At 38.9% G+C, this 13,888-nt stretch overlaps 1 protein-coding gene across 2 annotated transcripts in view; it reads left to right on the forward strand.

The window, feature by feature from the left end:
• ACSL1 (acyl-CoA synthetase long-chain family member 1) overlaps positions 1 to 12,481 on the forward strand; it is a 31,294-nt gene extending 18,813 nt beyond the window's left edge. For both annotated transcript variants that reach the window (XM_010081110.1, XM_010081111.1), the window contains 10 exons: positions 1,086 to 1,220; positions 2,765 to 2,899; positions 3,782 to 3,877; positions 4,864 to 4,936; positions 5,615 to 5,703; positions 9,208 to 9,324; positions 9,694 to 9,837; positions 10,379 to 10,480; positions 10,559 to 10,630; positions 10,831 to 12,481. In XM_010081110.1, the coding sequence (XP_010079412.1) occupies positions 1,086 to 1,220; positions 2,765 to 2,899; positions 3,782 to 3,877; positions 4,864 to 4,936; positions 5,615 to 5,703; positions 9,208 to 9,324; positions 9,694 to 9,837; positions 10,379 to 10,480; positions 10,559 to 10,630; positions 10,831 to 10,971 (1,104 nt within the window). In that variant the 3' untranslated portion in view covers positions 10,972 to 12,481. The remainder of the gene's footprint in view (positions 1 to 1,085; positions 1,221 to 2,764; positions 2,900 to 3,781; positions 3,878 to 4,863; positions 4,937 to 5,614; positions 5,704 to 9,207; positions 9,325 to 9,693; positions 9,838 to 10,378; positions 10,481 to 10,558; positions 10,631 to 10,830) is intronic.
• Positions 12,482 to 13,888: the final 1,407 nt, after the last annotated feature.

Raw genomic sequence — 13,888 nt, forward strand, 5'->3', positions numbered from 1 at the left:
TTAGCATGTCTTTTGCAGGAAAGATGAGAATGGATGGCAGGGAATGAAGGAAGAGGTTTTACAGAGGAAGCAGAAGAAATAAAAGCAAGTAGGTATAGATAAACACAAGAAGAGTAGAGATGTTATTAAGAAGAATAAATAAAACCCAAACAAGAGAGGATGAAAAGGGGGTGTATAGGTGTGGAGGGTGGGGCTTCTAGACTCTAACACAGAATACAGAACACAACAGGATTAAGTCCGCCTTCCTTGGTGTAGGTCTGAAGTGATACAAAAGTAAGCAGTGGGTCTTCTAGAATATTACAAAGAGCATCTTGATCACTTAACAACAGACCTTCTGCTAGCATCAGTCTTGTGAAACATGAAGGAAAGCTAGAGTGCAAGAGAATGAAAACTAAGTAGCAGAAGGCAGAAATCCTGGCTGGATCAGTAAATAGCATGTGCTAACTTTAAATGCAGAATTTCATAGTATATAGCAGGGAACAAAGTTCTCGTATTTTTAGATAAGTGTGTTAAATATTTAAAATAGAGAAGTTCTGCTTTTCAGTATTTTGCTAGTCCTGAGTCACTGGCACTGCCTTATTTAGCCAACTGACTTTTTGGATTGGGCTATATCTCATTCTGTCAAAGTCCTTGGCCTGTGTATAACAGATGTTTCTTGCTACTTGGTCTTTCCAGTCCCATCCTATAGTCTGGTATGCTCTTTAGAATATGCTGAGGATTACACTTAATTTGGTTTTTGAGCAAACTGGAATAGAAAAGTAAAACATCCACTTTCATTCATGCATTTTAATGAAGAAACTATACGTTGAAAAAGCATCACACAGTTGGATGGGAAACAAGAATTAGTTACGTGCTCATTTTGGTGGACATCTCTTGAACTGAGGTAAAGAGGCCAAAATAAAAATCCACAAGTATTTCTTATGAAAATTAAGATGCTTGCCAATAAAGGTTGTAGAACTTGTCCAGAAGCTGAAAGGATTTAAGGTGGATCCTGCACAGTCCACTCCACATGGGGTTGTCATACACATGTTGCTAGAACACATTATATGTGCTCTGTTTTCAGATATTTTATTTTTTTATAACAGTGTGTGGTTCTGTGCCATGGAGCTCGGATAGGATTCTTTCAAGGGGATATCAGACTACTTATGGATGACCTAAAAACACTGCAGCCAACTATATTTCCTGTAGTACCAAGACTGTTGAACAGAATGTTTGACAAGGTAAGTCTACAGGCATGAATCTAGACCTGCACAGGGTTTCAAGAGGGTTCATGAAGTCTATGCTGACACGGTAGGAGAAACTGTGCTCTGTGATGTTAAACTGGTGTGCTAACAGAGAGCTAATAGTGCAGGGAGTAGTACTGGTTGTATTACACCACTTTGAGGCAGCAACTATTGGTATTGAAAAGTTTGACTAGGAGACTTGGTTCTCTAGCTTGATTGACTTACTGTTTTGCTCTGAGCAAGTTATTTAAGTCCAGTCTACAACATGAACATGAGGCTAAGCATCTGCATGCCACGTTTTTAGCATCTGACTCATGGAGTGGAATTTGCAAACCAAGGTCAGGTGTTTGCCTGTGCTTGCCTGGATGCATACAAGTTTCCTATGCAGTGGCCAGTGTGTTGTAGCAGGGAGAACTATCAACAAGCCAGTCAGGAGTGCTGGGGCGAGGGTGTGTCAGCACCCCTGTCTCTCCTGTGCTTGCTGCTTGCCTGCTCAGAGAGATGGGAATTCAGAAGTAGATTCTTGAATTTAAGATTTTAAATCACCCGTTTGCATGTGGATGGCTGACTCTTCTGGGCATAAAGCCAGAGGAGTTGAAGGATACAACAAGAAGTCTTGTGTCTGCTAAAGAAATGACAGACCTGTCTATGCTGTTTTAGCTAGGACACTGCTCTATTCATGAGACTAGGAAATTCTAAGCCCTGCCTGTAGTGCCTAAAACTTAGCCCCTCATTCTGCTTATGCATTCTGTTCTTGAATTTGAGAATCAGATAGAGCTTGGGACTCTTCTTTCATGAGGTCTTGCTTGTTGACTCTGGAGCCCTGAGGCTTTCACATTTCTATGGCACTTTCACCCTCACTCAGCCTTGCAGTAACCTAGCATGTGAAGTTAAGGGGGAAATTAGGGGGGGTGACAGGGAGGGCTAATGCTGAAGTGCTGCTGGGTCTGTCTCTTTCCAAGTGAATATACTAATCTGTTGTCTGTTGTTGAGTCTGCTCGGACTTGCTGAGAACAACCAGAAGGAGCATTTGAGAACTGATCTAAAAAGCAAGTTCATATATGCAAAGCAAATATCTATGGTATTCTGGACCTGCCTCTCCTCAGAAAAGCCTGTGTTATTTTATATATTATGATGGCATGCACTTTAGAATATGCTGAGGATTATACTTTGGCTTTTGAGCAAACTGGAATAGAAAAGTAAAATATCCACTTTCATTCATACATTTTAATGAAGAAGCTATACATTGAAAAAGCATCACACAGTTGGATGGGAAACAAGAATTAGTTATGTGCTAATTTTGGTGGACATCTCTTGAACTGAGTAAAGAGGTCAAAATAAAAATCCACAAGTATTTCTTATGAGAATTAAAATGCTTACCAGTAAAGATTGTTTAATTTATTTACTTAGTTTATTTATTAAATTTATTTGTTTATTTATTTAATTTATTTAGTTTTCACTGTTAAGAGTCTCTGTGCATGCCTCTGTAAATAGGGAATGGTAGTCTGAGGCTTCTAACCACTGATCCTTTATCTTAATAGATTTTTGGACAGGCAGATACTTCCTTAAAGAGGTGGCTGCTGGATTTTGCTTCCAAGAGGAAAGAAGCAGAACTCAGAAGTGGTATAGTTAGAAATAACAGTTTCTGGGATAAAGTTATCTTCCGCAAAATACAGGTATGCTTGAAAGCCTCTTGCTCCTGGTTATTTTGAGACCAGAGCTCAAAATGTGCTTACTGTGTTACAGAACAGCAGTTTGGCATGTGTTTTCAATATTGGATGTGTGAAGCATCACTATGTATCTCATCTACTTACTAGTTTCTAGGCATCAGTTTGCAATTGCTGAATTTCATATGAAGGGTTATAATCTGGTATATGGGTATCATCCCTGATTAAAGACTACCTGGCTACTCAGAATAAAAAACAAAACTGTCTTATTTCCAACTTAATTTTTCAGTTCCATTTGTTCTAATAATATCAGCTAACTGCATTAGGAAGTTTTCTCTAAAACAGTCTGGTGCTTCTCTTGCTTACCACTTTGAAAGAAAATACTGTCCTTCTGAAGGAGGAATGCTAAATGTGACTTAGTGCCACCTGTAGCTCCTACTGTCTCCTCACTGTTGGTCACTAGTAAGTTATGCCTGCTATTATATCTGGCACTCACTTGCTATGGCCCTAACCTTGGTTGTACAACATGCCCCTGTGGCTGCTTTTTATAGCATTTGGGATGTATGAGAGGCTGATAGAAGGCAGTTAAATATAGTCATTGCTGTAAGGCCATGACTTAAGCTCTTTCAGACTTTTGGCTGAGTGCGGATTGCAGTCACACTACAGCATAGTCTTTGTAGATACTGAATATTTGAGATACAGTTTCTTTCAGCCATTAATGAGATTAAAAACACTGCAGGCAAGACAGCTTGCGACAGGAGACTAAACTTTAATCTTTAACATTTGTGGGTGGGACTGGAGGTGGACAGTGGCTGAGGGTGAGATGAAAAAAGACTCTGGAAACTTCTCTAAAATGCTTTTGGTGTCCACAGTATCTTGTGTCTGTTGTAGGCAAGTTTGGGAGGAAAAGTAAGGCTCATGGTCACAGGAGCAGCACCTGTATCTGCAAGTGTACTGACCTTTCTGAGAACAGCTCTTGGCTGTCAGGTGAGTTTCCTGGCCTTCATCCTAAAACATAAAGATTTTAGTACCTCATTCCAGCTTTGATGTTAGAGCATTTCTAGTAGTCTGACTATATGGTTAACTCTTTCTGGCATTCTTGGAGACTACACAAGTGTATACTCCTTTCTAGAGTTTATCTCTGTCCCCTGAGATTTCTGTATTCATCTCAAAGTCTTTATTATAACTGAAGTAACCAGCTGTATTGTCTTAAGGGAAAGATTTTTAGGGGCTGCTGTAAGCAATTTTCTTGGATTAAGTATCTGGGACTTGCATTGCTTACGGAAGTATTCATAACTACTGTAAAGAATCTCATCAACGTGATGTAGTGTTGGTGCTCTGAAGATGAGACTGGGGAGAATCGGATTGCATACATTACATCTATCTTCAGAGCCTCTTCAAAGTATGTGCCTTTTGAGGCAAAATCTGAATAACAATGGCACAGGATGGAACAAATGTGTTGAAATAAATTTCAAGGATAGAAAACACTCTAAAATATGAGCCTTCTGTGACTTGAAGTTCTTTAGTAGCATGCTGGTGTAGCAATGCATTCTGCACAGAAAAGGGAAGCCTGTCTTGTATGTAATAATCACTGAACTGTGATGGAGTATAGGGATTCCATTTCTGGCTGTCTTGAACACACCTGTCCTTAAATTATGTGAATGAAGTCATTGCTGTTGCCACTGTTCTTAGTTTCTTCCTCTTGCTCCATCTGCTTTCTGTTTTGATCTAGACAGATGTCACATAGCATGTGAAACTGACTGAAACTTAAATATTGGAACTGAAGGTGGAATATTAGCACTTAAAATTGTGTGTTGGATAAAACACGGTGATATTCTTCTTAGAAGGTGCTGAGGATTTTGCTAAACTCAAATTTAAGCAACTAGAAAAAGAAGCAAAATATAATTTAATTTTAATGAAGAAACTGTATGTTGAAATGTAAGAATTTAAAATATTTTGGTTTTACTTCCTAGTTCTATGAAGGTTATGGACAGACTGAATGCACAGCTGGATGCTCACTGTCACTGCCTGGTGACTGGACAGCAGGTATGGTGTTTAGTGGTCTGTCTGTCTATTAAATTTCAGGGTGCTATAGAGGTCCCTGATCACATTATTTAGTCTTCAGTACACCTATCATGAAGCATAAGATTCTGTTTTTCTTCAAGTGAAGTAAAAAGTTTTGAAGGGATCCCTTGAAGTTTCTACCCCTAAGTAGCTAGGAATGTTCAGTAATCCAAACTTCTAATAGGATTTGTCCTTGTAAGTTGAAGTGGATTTAGGAGAGGGGCAGTCATAGTATCAACCCTTGTAATTTTTACAGAATAGGAATCTACTGTGTGTAAAGACAGTGCTGAAAACTTAGGGGCAATTTTTGGTGTTGGAACAGTCTGCATTTCTGTAAGCTGTTACATCTCTAGCTCCCTAACTAAAATGATACTGGTAGCTGAAGCTATAGTGGGACTCTTGCTACTTAGATATGTCCATGGAGTGAAGATCCTGATTGTAAGAAAAAGCAAGCCTGAGGACACGGTTCAGCTTGTAATGTTCTAGGGATATCTGAGAATTTAATGCTTCAGTCAAATTTAAGCTATTACTGTGCCGGTATTGGTGTATACATTACCAGATATCAGTTTTCCATCTTTTTTTTTTACTTTAACAGCTTATTATTTTAAGAACCTGACTAAAAAGCAGTTCAGGCTATTGAAGTGTTACTCTATTTAATAGGTCACGTCGGAGCACCCATGCCATGCAGTCTCATCAAGCTTGCTGATGTACAAGAAATGAATTACTTGGCTGCTAAAGGAGAGGGTGAGGTAAGTAATTTCAAAAGGTCAATATGAGCCTCTTCGTGAAACTTTTGGAAAATGTGTTTTGTGCCTCTGAGAGGTTCAGAGGCACCCATTTGCCAACCTGATGCACTCTCTCGAGAGGCATGCTGCTTACCAGGGGCTTGTATTGGGGATGTTGCCAAGAAGCTACCAAGCCTCATATGGTCCACTGACTATTGTCTGCTGTGGTTTTTTTCACATGGGCACCAGTGTTACAGCCCAAAGCAGTCTGAGTATCCAGAAGGATTACAGAGCTCTGGGAGAGGTGGTAAGGGACTCTGGAGTGCAGTTAGATTTTTCAGTCCTCCCAGTCAAAGGGAAGGGATTTGAAATCAAAATCAGTTGAATCAGGTGGGTTAACAAACAGTTACATGACTGGTGCCACAGCCAGAAGTTTGGCTGCTTAGACCACAGGACGTTCTTTGAGGAAGCTTGTCTACTGGAGGCTGAGGGGGTCCATCTGTCAGTGAATGGGAAGAGCATTTTTGGTCATAGACTTGCCAAGCTGGTGAAGAGGGCTTTAAAAGAAAGTTGCTGGGATAGCTGAGAAGCTGGCTATCTCATACTGCTTTTATCCTTCAGTAAGATGCTAGCAGAGGACTTACCCACACCCCCATTGCCAAGTGCTGGAGAACAGCCACCGATCCATGTAGCTTGTTACCCAGCTTGTGATGCTTGAGATGGGGTAATTTAAAGTGGCTGGAACACTGTTAAGAGAAATGGAGATAAAATGCCGTGAAGGCTGCTAATGATTTGTGACAAATGCTTGCATGTTCTTCGTAACTTTTTTCTGCAGCCTGCACAAATGAAACATGTATGTTTTACAAATTGCACTCTGAGGACCCAGCTTTGTATGTAATGCTATATACTGTCATCTTCAATATTTTTCCCCGTAAAATATATACAGCTTGAACTCTGTGTACATACTGTGAACAGATGTCCATGTAGTACTTTTTCCCCAAGTCCTTAAAGCAAGTTAACTGTGGTGTCTTTCATATGATTTCGAGAGGCCTTGGGGGCAGTTAAGGGGTGAGAAGTGGGTAAATACAAAGTAGCTTAAGCAAGTAACTACTTTGTGACTGCAAATAATATATACTCTTTATTTGTTTTGGTTGTAATTTGCATAAGATTAGAGACAAATCGTTGGGCTTTAATTCCCAGAAATACCTAAGGATTTAGTTGGGCTTGGTGTTAGAAAACTGCTTGCAAGTGCAGAGCAATGTCAAGATTCTTTGCTGTCCTGCCTAGGACCCCATGTTTGGTCTTTATCAGCCATTTTTGTTTCACTTTTAAAGCTTGGTCTGCTGAAGGAACGGAGTATAAATTCTCATAATGAGAAACAGTTCAGTAGCTTTTTAAAAACTTCTAAAAATGTTTTGCTTGCACTTGCTGTGAAAGTTTGCTGCATTAGGAATTACTTTGGACTTGAATAAATATGCTAACCCCTTAAACTATCAGGTACTATCTTGGTCTTTCAGTCCTAGCTTCCTCAGTGTGAACTATTCTGAACTTAACAAATAAGTGTTTTCATTTTAAAATGGATTTTGTTCTTCCTCATCTGTCTGCTCTTCAGCTGGATTAAACACTCTTACTCTCAGAAAGGAGGACTAGGCTTTCAATCTTTTCTGTTCTGTCAGCCTTGCTTTTCACTTTTGCCAGTTATCCATGTTCAGGAAGGATAAATTTGTGAATAGAATGATATATGCTCATATGCAGATGAGGTCTTAGTGCCAGTTAGCAGGATACAGATAAATGGTTTGCTGTCTCTACTGAGAAAAGCTGTTACCTACTGCTATCCTGTGATTGTGGGAGCCATCAAAATGAAACGTCTGATCAGTCAGCCTTTGATGTGACTGGGACACAGAGTTCTCATCTACTCATTTCCTTCTAGATGAGCTCTCTTTTAAAGAAGAAATTACTTGGTTCTTAAAACATGACCTTGGTTTGGTCACGAGTTTGGTACTGTCACCTCTACAAGGTCATCAGAACCCTCACTAATATTCTGATCTGTCCTATGGACATCTCCTGTTCATTGTATTGTAGTTCACCAGCATGCCTATATTTTATGCTGAGGTAAGCACTGAAAATACTTGGGATGAGTTTTTCAATAATTGGTCTCTGAACTATATTAGTAATTTCTTCTAGCCTGAGAATTGATATTAGTGCCTGAAGATTCTTTAGCCAGTTCCTTGCCCATTTTGTAATTGTACTAAGCCCCTAGACTAATAGTTGACCTACTATTTTATCAGCCCCTATGATATTTATTATCCTTTTGTCCTTAGCTTAAAACTGGATTTTCTACCCCATTCTTCTAGATTTGTTCTAGAGTCCTGACCAGACGCATCTTATTGTCTCCTGTCATCCATGCATGCCAAGCCACTCCCAAGCTGGTGTGATGGTTTTGAATCCTTTGTTCGTTCTGAGGACTCTTTTGTGTAGAGTGTTTGGGGTTTTTGGATGCCTCATTCCCTAACAGTTGTGTGCAGTGGGTGTCTTCACACCAGTGGTTTTGCTTCAATGTTATCTTGCCTCGCTCCCTGTCCTCATTTCTAAGGAGGTATTTTATTGTCCTGCTGATCCTTAAATAGTCTTGTGTCCCTGCTCTTCCCACCAAAGGAAACTTGCACAACCTTGGGTGTTAAATTGAGAAGAAAATATTTAAATCTGGGATCATCTCTGGATACTTCAGGCTCTACCTGGTGTTGCTGACTAGCTGCTTTACTTCTATGTTCTCTTAATGACAGATACTCTACTAATTGTTTTAATTTAGCTTGTAAGATCTGACTTGATTCTCTGGCAACCTCTTCACCTATAGACCTTTAATCTTGTTGGTCCTTTTCTCATACCTTGCAAGCATGTTTTTTTGATCCTAATAACACCTATGCATCCAGTTATACCCAGAGGAGTTCTTAATTTTCAATTTGGTATGCAAATCCAGACAACCTTCAATTTAACGAAATTGCAGGTTTCCTTTATAGAGAAGTTTTGAATGCTGTAAGCCCTAAGGTCTTAATTGGTTTACTTTTGGACAACAAACATGATTGCTTTTTCATCACTACTTTTAGCACAATGCCCTTGCTGCTTACCAAAGCTGAAACAAATCTGTTGCCAGGCTGAGTGGTAGTATTTCTGGATCCAGAAATATTCTATACATATATATTAAATATATTATTTATCTTCAGATAAAAATAATCTTCAGATGACAATAAATTTCCTCTGATAAATTCAGATTCTCCAAATAGCAGGTCAGAACACTGCTGCTGGAGTGGAAGAGAACAGATGCCTCCAATTGCTTCTTCTTATACTTTATACCAATGGAAAATGTTAGGTTTCCAAAAACCATGAGCAGAGATTTCTGTACTGATGCATAAATTTCATGTTGTCTTTTTAGTGGGGGTTATTGAGAACCATTGGAGAAAGCATTCATTGCAAACAGTGTTTGTTAACTTCCCTTTATAGTAGCATATATTAACAAATGGCTGTTTTCAGGTGTGTGTGAAAGGGCCTAATGTATTTCGTGGCTATTTGAAAGATCCAGAAAAAACAACAGAAGCTCTGGACAAAGATGGCTGGCTTCATACAGGAGATATTGGGAAATGGCTACCAGTAAGTTAACTTATATAGCTGAAATGTACTTCTGTAGTTATTAGCAGCGATTCAACAAGTAAAATAGAAAATATTTGGTTTTGAACACAATTGGGTGAGAGACAAGTAATTTGAGGAGGAAGATGATAGTTACCATTGTAGGTAAATCTGTGTGCCTGGGGCTAAAGTATTAGCAGTGCCAATCCTGAGGCTTTCCCTAATTTAGATTACATGGATGCTGAGCTTGTTTTCTTCTAGCATTAGTTTCACAGAACTGTCTCTAGCACTATTTTACTGTACTAGTGTGGCACGCTTAAGCTGTATAGATTGATAATTTTTTTTTTTTACTTGAAGTGCCTCTTCTGAGTGGAAGTTTATTTCTGTCAACAGAATGGTACGTTGAAGATCATTGACCGGAAAAAACACATATTTAAACTAGCCCAGGGAGAGTATATAGCACCAGAGAAAATAGAAAATGTGTATATGAGATGTGAAGCACTTGCTCAGGTGTTTGTCCATGGAGAGAGCTTGCAGGTAAGAATTCTTCAGATAACTTTTAAAAACTAATGCAAGAAGAGACTGGAGAAAGAGTCTTCCTTTCCTCCCTTCCCCCACCCCCAAACTTTGGGACTGAAAGCCTAAAAATTTAACATTACACATTTTGGTTCTGAATGCACTTTCAGCTCCAGCAGTTATGTAACATGTTTCTGGATTTAGTTTCAGACAGGGTAGTGCAGCTAGATTAATTTGAGTATTAACGACCGTATATAAGTTACTAACAGTGTACAGAGAAAATGGGGTTGGGGAACGGGACCAAAAACCAAGAAGTCCAGGTTTTTCCAAGTGTAAATTGAAATGTGGATATTAACAACAGTAATAAGTGCAAGCTTCTGAACTGCACTCCTGTGTTCAAGTAGTAGAAAGCCACTGACTTTACAGGAGGATCAGAAATGCTGTCTAAAACCTAACACTAAGAAATGTGTAGGGACTAAAGTGTTGACTTGAAAAGGTAAAAAAAAAAAAACAAACCCAAAAAAACCAAACAAACCACACCTTGACAAAAATTCCTTTTTAGGCCTTCTTAGTAGCTATTGTGGTACCTGATCCGGAGACTTTGCGCAACTGGGCCAAGAAAAAGGGATTTGAGGGCTCATATGAAGAGCTATGCAGAAACAAGGTGAGTCATAGCTAGCTAAACAGTTAGCTGTTCTTCATCGACCTTTTCAAGCTATACAGTGTATTCCTGTGTCCACAGGAAGTGAAAAAACACATTCTGCAAGACATGGTGAGAGTTGGGAAAGAATCTGGTTTGAAGTCATTTGAACAGGTAAGAGGTTTGTGAGAACTGAATGCCTAATTCTTTAAACTTCTCAACACCAATATAATCTGACTCTCCAGAAACTGCTTTTAATTAGCATCTGGAAAATTTTTCAAGAGATGGGCTTTGTTATGATGTCTGGGTAACTTTTTAATAGCTTTATCTATTCCAAGGAATGCAGCTTGGCTAGTAACTGTTTTACTTTCCAGGTTAAAGACATTGTTGTGCACACTGAAATGTTTTCTATTGAAAACGGCCTGCTGACACCAACACTGAAGGCAAAGAGACCAGAACTGCGAAAATACTTCCAGTCACAGATAGATGAACTGTATGCCAATGCCAAAATGTAACTGAGAATGGAATGAGGAAAGTGGCACATGTCCGATGTCTACTGTTGGCCTTCATATCTGTAATTTGACTACAGCAAATATAGGGAAGGAAACTGTGCAATCATTAACTTGTACAAAAATGGGTACTTGCCATAGGAACACTGAAGAAATGGAACACTGCCTTACTGTCAAGTTGTGTTGCATACTGTTTTTATGGTGATCTACAATTTCCAAAAAGAGCCTTAAATATAAATGGTAACTATATATAAGTTATTTAAGACTTCCTTCACCAAAAATGGGACTCTCCTTCACCAAGGAGCTAAGGTTTTCTTATTGCCAGCATGTTTGCTGTCTGCAGTGTATTTTGCAACTGTCAATTCCACAAAGGATTTGGCAGGTTTGAAAATGCCTCTGTGTATCTTGCATCCTCAGAAGGATTACTAAAGTCTGTTCCAAAAAAAAAACCAAACGCAACCACCAAGAAAAACCCCTTACAGTTGTATAGCTGGTATCACATCTTTCATTAGTCCTCATATTAACTGGGGCAAGGCATCTGAGGGTTTTTTCTCCCTTCTGTATCTGCAGCCAGTTCTGAGATGTATTTTTATAAGGTAGAAGTCAGAACTCCACACCAAGGAGACCAGTGAATATGAGTTCCTCAGAGTAAGTCTGCATATGGTGGTTCTGCACTGAAAGTGTGGATGCAGTTAATTCAGCAAGTGTAGCCTTTGCTACATTCACACAATTCCAGAGTGGTGCTGGCCCTGTAAATGAACAGAACCTAACTCTGGCAAGAACATTAGAGACCTAAAACCAAAACCTTTCAGGAGGCTGGGCTATGCTAACAGTCAGGTAAACATTGCACCTGTACTAGACACTTGTTTCCCTGTAGTGAACGTGTATTTAAAATGCATTTTTCTTAAAATGTGCCAGGTCCTCTATAAGCAGAAGAGCTTCTGCCATAACCTCTCAGTTTTCTGTGCTTTGTGTATGAGCCACTGAGTATTCTTCACTGAATAGCAAAATAGATCAGGTAGAATGTGTTTGCCTGATGCTTTGCAGTAATTGGGTATTTAAATACGCCAACAGAACTGTGTGTTGGCACAGGATAAGTATTTGTTCAGGGATTAAAAACCTAATTCCCAGATAAATTACAAAATAACTAGTTACCTTTTGTTTAAGAAATCAGCAGAAATAAGCCTTATTACAGCATAAGTCTTTTGCTATCTTTAACAGAGTTGGTTTTGCATTAGCATTCATTGCTGTTTTTTGAAAACATGGATATATGTAAAATACAAGCACAACAAGGTTTGCACTGAGATTTGTGTGTGATTGTAATGCACTACTCTGTAGCATAATTTCATACATGTGTGCAATTAAGGTACACAAATCCAAGTCAACTGTTAGAGCAGTAGTTTGTTACATTGGAATTCAAATGTTTGCTTAGTGTTGGCTATTTCTATGTTTTATAAAACCAAAACAATTTTCAAAACCAATGAAGGAAACCAAAATAAATATTTCTGCATTTCAACTCAGTGAAGTGTTTGTTTATTAAGGAAAGGTGCTGCTGACTAACAAGCTGAGCTGTAATATGCGTAACTCCCCTGCTACAAACATACTACTTGAAACAGGATGAATGCTGGCTGTTGACACTTTACTTTTGGAAAGTAACTTTCTGCTTTGGTCTGATATTTGTGTGTAAGTTTTTGGACAATATTTGTAAGAAAGGGATGCTGTTGAATGTAAATTACTCCATCAGTGTTCTTTAAAAAAATCTTTCTTTGGTATGGTTTGTGACATTAGGTAGTGTTCTTACCATCACCATAAACAACTTTTCAGTGAAATGTAGAGTTTTCTTAAAACTCTAATGCAGCTTTTGGGTGGTGGTTGTCCTTCCTGTGTTGTCATCATTCCTCCCCTTCTCTCCCTTATAATGTGCATCGGGCTTTAATCAGGAGTATAGTATGAAAGGTTCTCTGAGCAGATTTATCAGACCATGGTAGATGAAGCATCACCACTAAGACAATGTTTAGAGCTCAACGTTAACACAGATGCTGTTATGAAATAAGCACACTTCTGTTCCAAGTCATTGCAGACTTACTCCTTTTGAGTTACTTTAAGTTCCTTTATACATTCCTTTGCTACTGAAGGAACTCTAAACCAGATTTTTGTCATTTATGCAATACCATGATGAAGTATGTGTATGTTGCTTGAAAAGGCAGAGTGAAGTGTCACCACACCTCTCTCTTAATGGAGATGGCTGAGAGATGGTTGAGAGCTGCATCTACGGTTTATGATCTTAAAATATAAGCCTCCCATTGAAGAAGGCTTTCTGGAAGAGTCATTTATCACTACAGAAACAAAGCTGTGCTGCATCTAATCTGTGTACTGTTTGTTACTTGGCTCATGGACTGCTAAATGGCAGTGAGTGCTATAGCCAGCACATGAGAAGTGAAGTATAAAGAGAACACACTACCTCTTCATTCTTAAGTGATACTTCATTATGTTTTAGCTTATTTGGTTGGACAGAGTAGGGTCAGAGAGAGAGCAGCAGCAGATATTTGCATGATGAGATGTAGTATGAGAGGCTCTGGAGACCAGTAAGACTTTTGATGGAATGCTGAATCTCCTGTTAGCAATTAAATTGCTGAGTAACAACTGTCAGAGATACAGCACTGCAAGTTTTCAATCTGACTTCTACATTTTTTTTTTGCTTATTACATCAGTACTACTTTTGTATGTTTTGAATAAACAACTCCCTGCTGCAAGTTTTTGACCTTAGATTTCAGAAATGATCTTCACTTGTTATTCTAGATAGGTGGAAATTGGAGACAAGTAGTGTCTTGGCCTGTTGGTGCAATGCTACACATCACAGCATCAGTTCAGGGCAAGAAAACTTGTTTTTGTAGTGTAGGGTCAGTGACAGAAAAGTCAGCAG

This window comes from Pterocles gutturalis, unplaced genomic scaffold (genome assembly GCF_000699245.1).
Source record: "Pterocles gutturalis isolate BGI_N339 unplaced genomic scaffold, ASM69924v1 scaffold8264, whole genome shotgun sequence".
Taxonomy (NCBI): domain Eukaryota; kingdom Metazoa; phylum Chordata; class Aves; order Pterocliformes; family Pteroclidae; genus Pterocles; species Pterocles gutturalis.